Raw genomic sequence first — 16528 nt, forward strand, 5'->3', positions numbered from 1 at the left:
GTGTGTGTGTGTGTGTGTGTGTGTGTGTGTGTGTGTGTGTGTGTGTGTGTGTGTGTGTGTGTGTAAGTAAAGAAATAAAACAACAGTAAAAATACATTTGAAAATAAGAGTAGCAAGGCTATATACAGACACCGGTTAGTCAGGCTTATTGAGATAGTATGTACATGTAGGTATGGTTAAAGTGACTATGCATATATGATGAACAGAGAGTAGCAGTAGCGTAAAAAGAGGGGTTGGCGGGTGGTAGGACACAATGCAGATAGCCCGGTTAGCCAATGTGCGGGAGCACTGGTTGGTCGGGCCAATTGAGGTAGTACGTACATGAACGTATAACTTAAGTGACTATACATATAAGATAAACAGAGAGTAGCAGCAGCGTAAAAGAGGGGTTGGGGGGGGGGGGGGGGGGGGGCACAATGCAAATAGTCAGGGTAACCATTTGGTTACCTGTTCAGGAGTCTTATGGCTTGGGGGTAAAAACTGTTGAGAAGCCAAGTCTAGGACAAAAAGCGGTACCGCTTGCCATGTGGTAGTAGAGAGAACAGTCTATGACTGGGGTGGCTGGGGTCTTTGATCAGTTTTAGGGCCTTCCTCTGGCACCACCTGATGTAGAGGTCCTGGATGGCCAGTGATGTACTGGGCCATACGCACTACCCTCTGAAGTGCCTTGCGGTCGGAGGCCGAGCAATTGCTGTACCAGGCAGTGACGCAACCGGTCAGGATGCTCTCGATGTTACAGCAGTAGAACCTTTTGAGGATCTCAGGACCCATGCCAAATCTTTTTAGTTTCCTGCGGGGGAATAGGCTTTGTCGTGCCCTCTTCACGATTTCGCCAGGATCACAGTCAATCGAATTGGGAAGTAGGTCCCAAACTGCTCCTCTGAGCGTTGGATGTGAGAAGTCATCAGTTGTGTGGGACACTTAATGCTACTGTTTTCTGTCAATAAACATGCACAGCCGTGGGAAGGAGGCATGGTTCGCTTTTGAAAGACTATCCAATCATTATTATTTCCTCTGAATCCACTGATTTGGAAACTCACCTGTAGAATGTTTTTTGTATTTTCGACTGCAAGATTTGTTTCAGTTTCCCAAATATGTCTGTTACATAGTCAAGGACACACAAGTCCGACACCAAGTCCGTTTTTTCACATCCATTGTGAATGACAACAGATCTCCCCCCCGATAACCACCAAGCCTTGGTGTGAAATAGAACATTGTTATTCTCTGATCACATATCTCCAAATTAAAACAAAATAAAATAACATTTTATCGGTCACATACACGTGTTTAGCACATGTTATTGCGGGTTTAGCGAAATGCTTGTGCTTCTATCTCCGACCGTGCAGTAATATCTAACAAGTAATATCTAGCAATTTCACAACATATACCCAATACACACAAATCTAAGTATGGAACTAAGAATATCTAAATATATGGATGAGCAATGTCAGAGCGGCATAGACTACGATACAGTAGAATATAATAAAATACATTGTATACATATGAGATGAGTAATGCAAAATATGTCAACATTTTTAAAGTGACTAGTGATTTTGAATTTTTTTTATTTTACCGTTATTTTACCAGGTAAGTTGACTGAGAACACGGGGGCTTGCCAACCCAGACAGGAAGACCACGTCAGAAGCTTAGGGGGGTTAGAAGCAGAGAATTCCAGTGGAGAGAGGGGAACCGGCCAGGCAGAGACAGCAAGGGCGGTTCGTTGCTCCAGAGCTTTTCCGTTCACCTTCACACTCCTGGGCCAGATTACACTCAATCATATGACCTACTGAAGAGATGAGTCTTCAGTAAAGACTTAAAAGTTGAGACCGAGTCTGCGTTTCTCACATGGGTAGGCAGACCATTCCATAAAAATGGAGCTCTATAGGAGAAAGCCCTGCCTCCAGCTGTTTGCATAGAAATTCTAGGGACAATTAGGAGGCCTGCGTCTTGTGACCGTAAAGTACGTGTACGTATGTACGGCAGGACCAAATCGTAAAGATAGGTAGGTGTAACGCTCTGGGTGTCGGGGGGTGTGAAGTCAGACGCAGGAAAAACAGAGCTTCAATACGGTGCTTTCTTTTTAATGCACAACCGGCATACCAATGTCCAATACGGACTTACTGGGTGTCATAAACAAACGTCCAAACACGGAAGACAAAACCCAGTCCACAATGCATACATCCACTCCCGAATCCAAAAGTACAAATGAACAATCCCGCACAAAGAAGCGTACGGGCTGGCTGACTAATAAAGCCACACTAATTACCAATTACCTAAACCCAGGTGATACAAATAAACACATAAGGAGGGGGAGGAAAAAGAGTCAGTGGCAGCTAGTAGGCCGGTGACGACGACCGCCGAGCGCCACCCGAACGGGAAGGAGAGCCTGCCTCGGTTGAAGTCGTGACAGTAGGAGCAAGCCCATGTAATGCTTTATAGGTTAGCAGTAAAACCTTGAAATCAGCCCTTGCCTAAACAGTAAGCCAGTGTAGGGAGGCTAGCACTGGAGAAATATGACCAACTTTTTTTGGTTCTAGTCAGGATTCTAGCAGCCGTATTTAGCACAAACTGAAGTTTATTTAGTGCGTTATCCCGGTAGCCGTAAAGTAGAGCATTGCAGTAGTCTAACCTAGAAGTAACAAAAGCATGGATTAATTTTTCTGCATCATTTTTGGACAGAAAATGTTTGATTTTCGCAATGTTACGTAGATGGAAAAAGCTGTCCTTGAAACAGTCTTGATATGTTTATCAAAAGAGAGATCAGGGTCCAGAGTAACACCGAGGTCCTTCATAGTTTTATTTGAGACGACTGTACAACCATCAAGATTAATTGTCAGATTCAACAAAAGATCTCTTTGTTTCTTGGGACCTAGAACAAGCACCTCTGTTTTGTCCGAGTTTAAAAGTAAAAAGTTTGCAGCCAACCACTTCCTTATGTCTGAAACACAGGCTTCTAGCGAGGGCAATTTTGGGGCTTCGCCATGTTTCATTGAAATGTACAGCTGTGTGTCATCCGCAAAGTAGTGAAAGTTACATTATGTTTTCGAATTACATCCCCAATAGGTAAATATATATTGAAAACAATAGGGGTCCTAAAACGGAACCTTGAGGAACACTGAAATTTACAGTTGATTTGTCTGAGGATAAACCATTCACAGAGACAAATTGATATCTTTCCGACATATAAGATCTAAACCAGGCCAGAACTTGTCCGTGTAGACCAACTTGGGTTTCCAATCTCTCCAAAAGAATGTGGTGATCAATGGTATCAAAAGCAGCACTAAGGTCTAGGAGCACGAGGACAGATGCAGAGCCTCCGTCTGACGCCATTAAAAGGTAATTTACCACCTTCACAAGTGCAGTCTCAGTGCTATGATGGGGTCTAAAACCAGACTGAAGCATTTCGTATACATTGTTTGTCTTCAGGAAGGCAGTGAGTTGCTGCTCAACAGCTTTTTTTTTTTAAATCGAGAGGAATGGAAGATTCGATATAGGCCGATAGTTTTTTATATTTTCTGGGTCAAGGTTTGGCTTTTCAAGAGAGGCTTTATTACTGCCACTTTTAGTGAGTTTGGTACACATCCGGTGGATAGAGAACGTTATCAAAACATATCCTAGTCCGCATGATCAAAACAATCTTGAGGCGTGAATTCCGATTGGTCAGACCAGCATTGAATAGTTCTTAGCACAGGTACTTCCTGTTTGGGTTTTGACAACACAAAGTCAGAAATAACATGCCTTACCTTTGAAGATCTTCTTCTGTTGGCACTCCAATATGTCCTTTAAACATCACAATGGTCCTTTTGTTCGATAAATTATGTCGTTATATATCCAAAATGTCCATTTATTTGGCGCGTATGATTCAGAAAATACACCGGTTCCAACTCCCGCAACATGACTACACATTATCTAATTGTCACGCCCTGACAGTAGAGAGCTTTTTATGTCTCTATTTTGGTTTGGTCAGGGTGTGATTTGGGTGGGCATTCTATGTTCATTTTCTAAGTTTTGTATTTCTTTGTTGTTTGGCCGGGTGTGGTTCTCAATCAGAGGCAGCTGTCTATCGTTGTCTCTGATTGAGAACCATACTTAGGTAGCTTTTTCCAACATGGTTTTTGTGGGTGGTTGTTTTCCGTTTTTGTGTCTTCACCAGACAGAACTGTTTCGTGTTGTTACATTTTGTTATTTTGTCTCAGTGTTCAGTTTTTTAAATAAATAATCATGAACACTTCCCACGCTGCGCTTTGGTTCACACCTTCTTCATACAACGACCGTTACACTAATTAGTTACCTGTAAACTTGATCCTAACATTTCAAACAACTTTCCTAAATCAACTTTAGGTATTTTTAAACATAAATAATCAATAACATTTAAGATGGAATAAACTGTGTTCAATTTATTGAACGCGTGCTTTCAAGTCGCGCGACTCAACCATAACAGTACACTTCACTCGACCCTCGTTCTGGACAGCCCTACTTCTTCATTTCTCAAAGGAAAAACATCAACCAATTTCTAAAGACTGTTACCATCTAGTGGAAGCGATAGGAACTGCAAGCAACTGCCTTAGAATTCTAGATTTCCATTGAAATCCCATTTAAAAGAGAGTGACCTCAAATTCTTTTCCCCTGGATGGTTTGTCCTCAGGGTTTCGCCTTCCAAATAAGTTATGTTATACTCACAGGCATCATTCAAACAGTTTTAGAAACCTCAGAGTGTTTTCTATCAAAATCTACTAATAATATGCATATCCTAGCTTCTGGGCCTGAGAAGCAGGCAGTTTACTTTGGGCACACTTTTCATCCGGATGTGAAAATAGTGCCCCCTAGCCTTAAGAAGTTTAACAAACAGTACAGTTTTATGAAAAATACAAAAAAAATGAAATAAAAGTAACAAATAAATAAAGCGCAGCATTAAAATAACAATAGCGAGGCTATATACAGGGGGCACCGGTACAGAGTCAATGTGCGGGGGTACTGGTTAGTTGACGTAATTGAGGTAGTATCTACATGTAGGTAGAGTTATTAACTTCTTCTGGCTGCAAGCCCGAAGCCGGGCACAATATGACAACAGCCACTTCAAGTGCAGGGCGCAAAATTCAAAATATATTTTTTAGAAATATTTAACTTTCACACATTAACAAGTCCAATACAGCATATGAAAGATAAACATCTTGTGAATCCAGCCAACATGTCCGATTTTTAAAATGTTTTACAGCGAAAACACCACATATATTTATGTTAGCTCACCACCAAATACAAAAAAGGACACACATTTTTCACAGCACAGGTAGCATGCACAAAACCAACCTAACTAACCAAGAACCAACCAAACTAACCAAGAAACAACTTCATCAGATGACAGTCTTATAACATGTTATACAATAAATCTATGTTTTGTTCGAAAAATGTGCATATTTGAGGTATAAATCAGTTTTACATTGCAGCTACCATCACAGCTACCGTCACAAATAGGACCGAAGCAGCCAGAGTAATTACAGACACCAACGTCAAATACCTAAATAATTATCATAAAATATTTCTGAAAAATCGATGGTGTATAGCAAATTAAAGACAAACATCTTGTGAATCCAGCCAATATTTCCGATTTTTTAAGTGTTTTACAGCGAAAACACACTATAGCATTATATTAGCTTACTACAATAGCCTACCACACTACTGCATTCATTCATCAAGGCAAAAGTTAGCGATAGCAATAGGCACGTTAGCGATAGCGAATAAACCAGCAAAAGATATATAATTTTTGACTAACCTTGATAAGCTTCATCAGATGACAGTCCTATAACATCAGGTTATACATACACTTATGTTTTGTTCGAAAATGTGCATATTTAGAGCTGAAATCAGTGGTTATACATTGTGCTAACGTAGCATCTTTTTCCCAGAATGTGCGGATATTTTTATGGCACTCGACTATTCTGACCAAATAACTATACATAAACGTTACTAACAAATCCATGTTGTATAGGAAATGATAGATACACTAGTTCTTAATGCAATCGCCGTGTTAGAATTCTAAAAATAACTTCATTACGACATCCAGCTTAGGGATAGCGAGAGAGTACCCAAAATCTGGGCGCAAATGACTATTTCACATGTTCGACAGATATATGAAATAGCATCATAAAATGGGTCCTACTTTTGATGATCTTTCATCAGAATGTTGTACAAGGGGTCCTTTGTCGGGAACAATCGTTGTTTGGATTTAGAATGTCCTCTTCTCCAGTCAATTAGCACGGAAAGCTAGCAAAGTGGCGCTAAGCTCTCCTTCCTGAACAAAGGCACACAACGCAACACGCCTAACGTCCCGAATAAATTTCAATAATCTAATAAAACTATATTGAAAAAACATACTTTACGATGATATTGTCACATGTATCAAATAAAATCAAAGCCGGAGATATTAGTCGTCCATAACGACTGCTTATCAGAAGGCAAATCCAGGTCCCTTCATGCGCTCTCCAGAAAACAGGAAACTGGTGACACGTCATGCCGAGAGCTATTATTCGACCCCAGATCAAGTTACACACTCCATTTCTTCTCTCACTGCCTGTAGACATCTAGTGGAAGACGTATGAAGTGCATGTATTCTAATAAATATCAAGGACATTAATAGGCAGGCCGTAGAACAGAGCATCGATTTCAGATTTTCCACTTCCTGTCAGGAAGTTTGCTGCAAAATGAGTTCTGTTTTACTCACAGATATAATTCAAACGGTTTTAGAAACTAGAGAGTGTTTTCCATCCAATAGTAATAATAATATGCATATTGTACGAGCAAGAATTGAGTACGAGGCCGTTTGAAATGGGCACCTTTTATCCGGCTACTCAATACTGCCCCTGCAGCCCAAACAGGTTAAAGTGACTATGCATAGATAATAACAGAGAGTCGCAGCAGTGTAAAAGAGGGGGGAAATGCAAATAGTCTGTGTAGCCATTTGATTAGATGTTCAGGAGTCTTATGGATTAGAGGTAGAAGCTGTTTAGACGCCTCTTGGACCTAGACTTGGTGCTCCGGTACCACTTGCCATGCGATAGCAGAGAGAACAGTCTATGACTAGGGTGGCTGGAGTCTTTGACAATTTTTAGGGCCTTCCTCTGACACCGCCTGGTGTAGAGGTCCTGGATGGCAAGAAGCTTGGTGATGTACTGGGCCGTACGCACTGCCCTCTGTAGTGCCTTGCGGTCAGAGGGCGAGCAGTTGCCATACCAGGCACTGATGCAACCCGTCAGCATGCTCTCGATGGTGCAGCTGTAGAACATTTTGAGGATCTGAGGACCATGCCAAATATTTCCAGTCTCCTAAGGGGGAATAGGTTTTGTTGTGCCCTCTTCACAACTGTCTTGGTGTGCTTGGACCATAGTTTGTTGGTGATGTGGACGCCAAGGAACTTGAAGCTCTCAACCTGCTTCACTACACGCCCCCCGTCGATGAGAATGGGGGCGTTCTCGATCTTCCTTTTCCTGTAGTCCACAATCATCTCCTTTGTCTTGATCAAATTGAGGAAGAAGTTGTTGTCCTTGAACCACACGGTCAGGTCTCTGACCTCCTCCCTATAGGCTGTCTCATCGTTGTTGTCATGCAATTAAATGCAAATGAATTACTTAAAAATCATACAATGTGATTTTCTGGATTTTTGTTTTAGATTCCGTCTCTCACAGTTGAAGTGTACCTATGATAAAAATTACAGACCTTTACATGCTTTGTAAGTAGGAAAACCTGCAAAATCGGCAGTGTATCAAATACTTGTTCTCCCCACTGTATATCCGCAGTAAAACGAGTCCTATATCGACCTAAGCTGAAAAGGCGCTCAGCAAGGAAGAAGCCACTGCTCCATAACCGCCATAAAAAAGCCAGACTACGGTCTGCAACTGGACATGGGGACAAAGTTGTTACTTTTTGGAGACAAGTCCTCTGGTCTGATGAAACAAAAACAGAACTGTTTTGCCATAATGACCATCGTTATGTTTGGAGGAAAAAAAGGGAGGCTTGCAAGCCGAAAACACCATCCCAACCATGAAGCACGGGGGTGTAGAACAGAACTGAAAAATTGTCTGCAAGCAAGGAAGCCTACAAATCTGACTCATTTAACCTTGAGCATTCCTTAGATACCGTGCAACAGCTGTTGTTTACAAATATACATAGACCGCCACCCCTTGTCTTCCAGAGGCTACTGTTCTATCCTGCCAGTACAGTATATAACAAGCCAGCTGTATGTTATTCATGTCATCTTTCAGCCACGACTTGGTGAAACATAAGATATTACAGTTTCTAATGTCTTGCTGGTAGGATATATGTATGTGTATATATGTATGTATATATTTATATATGTATATATTTATTATGATTATGATTATTATTTATTGTTTTGGAAAAATTCTCCAGCTACTCCATTTTCACATTACACGAACCCACATGGGATTGCGAACCCTAGTTTGGGAACCGCTGCTGTAGTTTGTTGTCCTTCTGGCAGGTTCTCCCATCTCAGCAAAGGAACTCCGTATTTCTGTCACTAGTGATTGGGTTCTTGGGCACCTTTCTGACCAACGTCCTCCTTTCCCGTTTGCTCAGTTTGGTAGGACAGCCAGCTCTATGCAGAGTCTGGGTAGTTCCATACTTTTTCCATTTCCCAATGATGGAGAACACTGTGGTCTTGGAAACTTGGGGTTGCGTACCCTAGTTTGGGAACAGCTGTATTAACCCTATCTCTCCCCAGCAAAGATTGGCTTTTAATTGTTCTGCCTTTCATTTATCTGCATGTCCAGCCCCTGTATTTGGCCTCACACTTAAGTGTTTTTCCATTCCATTTTACAAATGTCAATAAAAATGTTTTGCCAGAGCAAAAACCTGATAAAAATGAATTCATATGAATGCTGCACAGAAATTGTTTGCTCGCTGTGAAATTAATATGCAACTAGTCAGTGACAATTGTGTGGAGTTTGTGACAGCAACCATGTGAGCTTATTACAGTATTATTGACAATATGTCATGGGATTTCTAGTGATCTTCTTTGTAGAAGAACCACTTACCTTGTAACAACACTTCTATAGCTTGTGAGCGTCATAGAGCAAATGTTCCATGTGCGTGTTCGTGAGCATCTCAGCTTTTCATCGATAGAGCTAATAGTTTAAACCTCAAACCATTCGGTCTCACAAACACCGCTCAGCCCCCATGAATCACACATACGAATGGTTGATATCTATTGATACAGAAGACATAGGACTAACCCAATGGTACAACCCAGAAGTCTGTAGACATCTCAAACACACAATGTTTAAAACATGCTGGCATTGCTGTGAGACGCATTGGGTTAACATGTTGTAATATAGTACTTTAGTAGGCTACTTGCATTGTAATTACATGGTACACAAGTGGAATGAAGTATGTTCCTAATTCTGCATGTTTTCCTGGTGCCTTTTTCCTGGACATACAGCCACTGAACTATGAGAGGAAGAGGACCTACACCCTTCACATTGAAGGAGTGAATACCCACGTGGAACCTCGTTTTTCCTACCTTGGTCCTTTCAAAGACACTGCCACCCTAAAGATCACGGTGGGAGATGTGGACGAGCCCCCTGTATTCTCTATGGATTATTACATCATGGATGTTTATGAAAACGCTCATATTGGTACAGAGGTGGGGGCTGTAACAGCCCGGGATCCGGACAGCAAAAACAGTCCTGTCAGGTAAGAGCTTGGAGACAATGTATTCTCTGTCTGCATCACCTCATCCCTAAGCCTGGGTAGTACAGGATCCAGAACTAGGCTAATCATGTGTCCACTCCATGTTTTGTGTTCAAACATGATTCTCCAGTCTGGTCAGGCAAATATTTTGTTGTTATGAGTATAAATGTAAAAGCAGCAAATGGGCTCTACTAGACAACACATAATATGCATGTTTGCTCACGTGCAAAGATATGGTCATATTAACCTGATTTAAAAAAACGTACAACCCTTCAAATGTCCTAATAGGAATCAGCTTTCCTAGTTTGCACGGCATGGGCTCCAGTTATCATGTCTAAAAGCTCTGGGCCATTCAGTCTATACAAACCTTGTATTCATTTTCACATTCCAAGAAATGAAGAGGGAATTGCGTCATAACCTCATATCAGATACAGTATATTATCCATACCCCAATAGATTGCAATCTAATACTCCCTATTACATGATATAAGATCTTGGTTTGGTGAAACACCACTCTGTACATATGGGAATTCCTCAACTGTATTAGGCACTGAACCGCAGTCCCTTCACATGTTATTGTGGCCATATCTCTTTCCGTCAGGTCTGCAAAAGACAGGCTGGCTAGCCAGACCCTTTATGAAGAAAGATGTATCTATAATACATTTTCAAGGAGTGATAGAGAAGCTGACGGAGTCTGACATTTTTTAAACAAGATTCTTATTGTGAATCAGCAGTTTAAGAGATTTGAAAGGGATTTGTGTTAAACAAAAGGAAATCTACATATGAAAGGGTCCTGGTGGGATACCCCCCTCCCCCCTCGTCTAATTCGTAGAGCTCTCTGTCTCACTGTTCACCACCAGAATGGAAGAGACAATGGGAAAGGTTTGAAAAAAATCCATTTGAACTGAGAAAAATAAAAATGCCACAAAATAATATTCCTTGAGTTGGTGGTTGACGGTTTGCTGTTGGGGACAGATAGCAGTCTCTCTCTCTGATCGCTGATGCTGCTTTTGCCTCATGTATCATTTATGTTCCCTCAAGATACGAAGAAATAAGGCCAGTAGTTCGATTTTTTTAAAGATCGTTTCAGGTCCATTTGTTATTGACACATTTTAATTGCCGAACAAGGTGGTGAGTCATAATCATCACAGCAACATCTTCAAGTCCCTCTGAGGACCAAGGTGCTGTCTGATCTGACACCTCCACGCTGAGAGTTCTCTAGCAACTCCATAACAGTTAACAATAACCTGTGTCACACTCGGAGTGCACTGTAAATGGTCTTCTGTAATAGTACTAATATATTTTTAATAAAGCCTTATGTATGAATCAGGGTTGGAGAGTTATCTGATTACAAAAAAACTAACTGTACACACTGAAATATGAGGGTTCCTCAAGGGTTCTTCGGGAAGGGTGATGGTTCTATGTGGAATCATAATGACTAAAATTAACCTTTGACTTCTTTGATGGTTCTTTACAGTTCACCAAAGGGTTCTTTGCTCGTTTAGTCATAATTCAAATGTAGGGGAGGCAGCTCATTAGAATATTTTGGGGCGGCTCTTTTTGGGCAACCGTGACTGAGTGTCATTCCAGTTCATCTAACGTGTTGTTTTATGCCATTCTATACTATGGCCAGTGACAGTGTCTTGTAAAAGACTTTCAATCAATTGAGAACAATTGAGAACGGTAGACTAAATCAATCAATGGTTTTCAATTCTCTCCTCAGGGAACTGCAGCTGTTCCAGAGGAAGCTCACTTGATTAAACTTGTCACCTAACCCAATAATAACACCTATGGAATTTTAAGAATACAATATGGCTTCCCATAATATTAAAAACCTGTATGGTTCTTTGAAAGGATCTACAAATAATCATTCTTTATAGAACCATTCTCCATAAAGGTTATATAAAGAACCATAAAAAATGGATCTATATTGCAATGAAAGGGAGAGAGAGAGAGAGAAATGACGTGGTGCAAATTGAAGGTAGTAGGCAATTTTCGGGGACCACTTTTGTCTCGTGAGTGCTACTTTCAGAACTACTGGCAAAAAAGTATACAGAAGTACTGGAGAATCTCTTTAAGGGGAAAGCATTCCGAAAGTAACTGAAAGTAATCAGATTGATTTACTGAGTTTTGGTAATCCAAAAGTTACGTTACTGATTACAATTTTGGACAGTTAATTAGAACCTGTAAAGATTACATTTATAAAGTAACCTGTCCAATTCTGGACTTACTTGACCCCTATAAGGAGTATAGGTCATTAACGAATGTCCTCCAACTCAGGACACTGACATGTGAATAGTTGGCAGGCACACTTTGTTGGAGGATTTCAGTTTACCAGGAGAGTGTAACTTTTGCCATCGTATTCAGTTACCTTATAGACTGATGCAAAACCCACCACACCAAGCAACTGATATGATATGAGGTTGTGTTTAGGCATTTTTGTGCTGTCAAAATATCACACTTAAAAACATTTCACTATTTAGACTTTTTATGGAATCACATGATCATGCAAACGCCCATTCTGTTTTGGATTCCTCCCATGTAATCACCAAACGCTTGAACCTTGCTGTTAAAATCTCTCTTTCAGTCTTTGTGCACTTGTAAACATGAGCGTTTAATAAACCATGACAGCATTTCTGCCGAGTGTGCCTTCTACAATTGTAAGCAAGCTACGCTTACGAGAATTAATTAATTATAGCAAATGAATGCAATCCTTTGCTTTATTGTCTTTCCCCTCTCTCCATCTTGCTATTAGTGCTTTTTTTCCATGCCAATGTATATTAGTTCTAAGAACCAAGACTAAATTAGACGTGCAAATGGTTCATTAAAAGATACATTACCAACCACACATTCAGTGTTCAAATCTTAAGGAAACAAGCTGAATATAGGCTAACATATGGAATTGTTTTAAAATGGTCTTAACATGCATTATATAGCTATCTGATTTTACATTTTAGGACCCCTTTAATTATAAATATACAAATATATATATAATTTGATAAAATATTGAATTTGGCCTTTACTACGAAAAAGGTATGAAAATGTATGCACTCACTACTGTAAGTCGCTCTGGATAAGAGTGTCTGCTAAATTAATAAAATGTCAAATGTAAAACTACTTTTGCCCGATAGAAATGGTTTGAATAACATTCATAAATGGCAGTAAAATACAGTAAAAAAAAATCATAATGAATATGGTTTTGAAGTGTCTGTCCTGTATCGAGGAGATGTAAGAAAGCTCAGGAAATGTTTGTTTTTTGGATACACATTTAACCCCTGATTTGTGTTGCAACAAAACTACCTCCATACATTTGTATGTGTTACCTTCGAAGGAGATCCATGGGGGTTGTAGAGCAAAACAGAGAGCTTAGAGTGGCCATATTAGTTTGTAGGCCAAACCATTCGGACGCGACAGACGTTTTCATGAAAAAAACAATATTCCGGGATGTCTCAAGGTCTAACAAACACCACCGTAGTGGTTGAAAAAGTTGCCAATTGTCATATTGAGTAAAAATACCTTAATATAACATGACTCAAGTAAAAAAGTGGAAGGCACCCAGTAAAATAATACTTGAGTAAAAGTATTTCGTTTTAAATATACTTACTAAGTATCAAAAGTAAAAGTATACATAATTTCAAATTTCTTATATTAACAAACCAGATGGCATGATTTAATTATTATTTTTTCAATATGGATAGTCAGGGGCACACTCCAACACTCAGAAATAATTTATAACAAAGCATTTGTGTTTAGTGAGTCTGCCAGATCAGAGTCAGTAGAGATGACCAGGGATTTTCTCTTGATAAGTGGGTGAATTGGACCATTTTCCTGTCCTTCTATGCGTTCAAAATCTAATGACTACTTTTGGCAGTCAGGGAGAATGTATGGAGGAAAAACTACAATTAATTTTAGGATTGTAGTGGAGCAAAAATAAAATAAAATAAATAGTACAGTACAGATACCCCCCCAAAAATGTAATAGTACTTTAAAGTATACTTAACCCTTGTGATGTCTTAAGGGTCAAAACCGAGTGCAATGAATACTCTGGGAGAAGAAAAGTGTAGATTCACGCGCAGACCATGGCAGGTGTTTATTTCGCCTTCACAGAAGGCAGGAATCGTGGTCACAGGCAGGCAATGGTCATACACAGGTAGGAAAACAGGCAGGTGAATCAAAACAAGGACTGAAGGCTCTAACTGGTTCTCACAAACGAGCTAGGAAAAGGCTTAGTAGTTAAAATGAACAATACCTCACAAAGGCACAAACAGAATGAACTGAAGTAAATAAGGAGCTGATGAGACCAGGTGAGTAACTAACACAGGTGAAATCAATGAACACAACTGAAAGACAGGGCTACGTTCAAGAACACAAAGATACAGGGCTACGTTCAAGAACACAATGAAACAGGGCTACGTACAAGAACACAACGAAACAGAACACAATATTGACTAAGAAAATAAATACAGAACATTACAGTACCACCACAACTTACGGGCTAGAAGTTTGGTGGTTCATGTAATGCCCGGATGTCCTGACCCCAAGGACGTGTGTCACCATTGCATCAGTTGGGGCTAACAGCTGCTGGTATGTAATTCTTCCCAGCTGGTGTCTCAGGAGGAGCCGGGTCTGAGTTTAGGGCTTCTTGTATGGAAGAGTGAACCTCCCACTGTACCGGTCCCATAATGCATGAGGATGGAAGAATGGGTGTAGGGTCTGAGTTACTGGACAGAAGGTCAAACTGGCGGGAGAGAGCATCAGCTTTTATATTTTTCTTTCCAGGTATGTAAGTAACATAAAAATGGAAACGTGTGAAGAGAGCCCAGCGGGCTTGTCTGGAGTTTATCTTCTTGGCCCCTCTGATATATTCAGAGAGAGTATGGCTTCTACTCCCACTTCGAAGGCATCCACCTCCAGGGTGAAAGGAAGGGTCGGATCAGGTTGACGAAGGACAGGAGCTGAGGTGAAGAGGCGTTTCAAGTTGTTGAAAGCAGTCAGGGTGCTATCAGTCCATTGAAGGGTCCGGGTCTTTTGGCTGGTGAGGGGAGCGGCAGTAGAATTGAAGTTCCGAATGAACCGGCGATAGTAGTTGGAGAACCCAATGAAATGTTGGCGTTCCTAAACGGTGGTGGGTTTGGTGACTTTGTTCTCGGTGACTTTGTTCTCATCCATGCTGACCCCTCCAGGTGTCAGTACAAAACCGAGGAAGTTTACCGAGGTTACATGGAAGGTGCTCTTTTCAGTCTTCACGTAAAGGTTATGGTCAAGGAACCGTTGAAGAACCTTTTGCAAATGCTGTATGTGTTCCTTCAGGGAGTGGGAGTAAATCAGGATGTCATCAATGTAGACAATGAGAAAGCAGTTGATTATATCCTGGAAAACCTTGTTCATGAAGGATTGGAAGACGGCGGGGGCATTAGGAAGGCCGTAGGGCATGACCAGGTATTCGTAGTGCCCCTGTGTGGTGTAATAAAGGCCATCTTCCATTTGTCACCTTTACGGATAAGGTTATATGCACTTCACAGGTCGACTTTTGTATAGATGTTGGGGCGGCCCACTTGTTCAAGGGTCGCTGGGATCAGAGGAAGAGGGAAATGGTTCTTTACCGTGATGTCATTCAGGGAACGGTAATCAATACATGGACGGAGACCACTGTCCTTTTTACCAACAAAGAAGAACCTGGGGAAGAAGAAAGACAAATTAAACTGTTTTAGTGATTCATCAATGTATTTCTCCATTGCCTCATCTTCCGGGATAGATAGGTGGTAAACACGGTCCTTCGGTGGGGACACTCCAGGGCGTAAGTCAATAGCACAGTCCCCTGGGCGATGTGGTGGCAGAGTGGAGGCCTTGATTTGGCTGACGACATTGCTGTACTGGTCGTATTCAGATGGTATGGTGGGTGGCACTGCAGAGGCAGAGTCCTCAATGGTAGTGGCTCTGCAGGGTAGGGCTGAGACAACTGGTGACGCAGGTAGAAGACCAGGACAGTAGTTCACCTTGTTGCCACGAGATGGCAGGGTCGTGACGACAAAACCAGGGGTGTCTGCGTATGAGTGGCTGTTTGGGAGAGGAGAGTTCCATGAGTTGAAGAGTTTCGGTGTGGAAGACTCCAATCTGGAGGGTGACGCTCTGTGTCAGTTGCGTAATGAAGCCCGTGCCCAATGGTTGCCCGTCCAGGGTGTTAATCCTTAAGGGAGGGGTGACAGGTGTTAGATCATTGTCAAGCTCTTGTACTAGCTGGTGATAAAATTACCTGCTGCTCCCGAATCTATCAAGCCCTCTACGTACTTAGTAACCTTCTTCACGGTTATCAATACTGGGATGGCGAATTGCTTCTGGGAGATATTTAGAAATAAGGACACGCCTACCTGCATGGCAGCGGAGGGACCCTTCTCATCTCTCCGCTGGGGGCGAACAGGGCAATGAATGAGTAAATTATCGGATCCAAGCCCTTCTTGGATCCGCCTTTGACATTCGATACACGGGAGAGGAGCATGGCCCAACTGCATGGGCTCCGGAAGACTCGGACGGGATGACAGAATCATGGAAAGAGAAGGTTTCAGGTTCCTGGGTGGCAGACTTCTTCGGCGGTCGGCGATGAGGTGGTCGATGGAGATGGACATATGAATGTATTGATTTAAATCCTGAAGGTCACCTCTACAGACCAGCTCCGCCTGAAGTTCCCTATTGAGCACTCTTCGGTAGACGGTAAGTGAAGCAGCCTCACTCCATCCACTCCCTCCAGCCATGGTGCCGAACTCGAGGGCATACTCGGCAGCTGAATTGCGTCCTTGTTGAAGTTCTATGAGGAGGTGTCCTATAGGAC

General features: G+C 41.5%; 1 protein-coding gene across 2 annotated transcripts in view; it reads left to right on the forward strand.

Moving 5' to 3' along the window:
- Positions 1-16528, forward strand: part of LOC129822824 (cadherin-18-like) — a 388426-nt gene that overhangs the window by 319252 nt on the left and 52646 nt on the right. For both annotated transcript variants that reach the window (XM_055881258.1, XM_055881257.1), the window contains one exon: positions 9452-9705. In XM_055881258.1, the coding sequence (XP_055737233.1) occupies positions 9452-9705 (254 nt within the window). The remainder of the gene's footprint in view (positions 1-9451; positions 9706-16528) is intronic.

This window comes from Salvelinus fontinalis, chromosome 25 (assembly GCF_029448725.1).
Source record: "Salvelinus fontinalis isolate EN_2023a chromosome 25, ASM2944872v1, whole genome shotgun sequence".
In the NCBI taxonomy this organism is placed as follows: Eukaryota; Metazoa; Chordata; class Actinopteri; order Salmoniformes; family Salmonidae; genus Salvelinus; species Salvelinus fontinalis.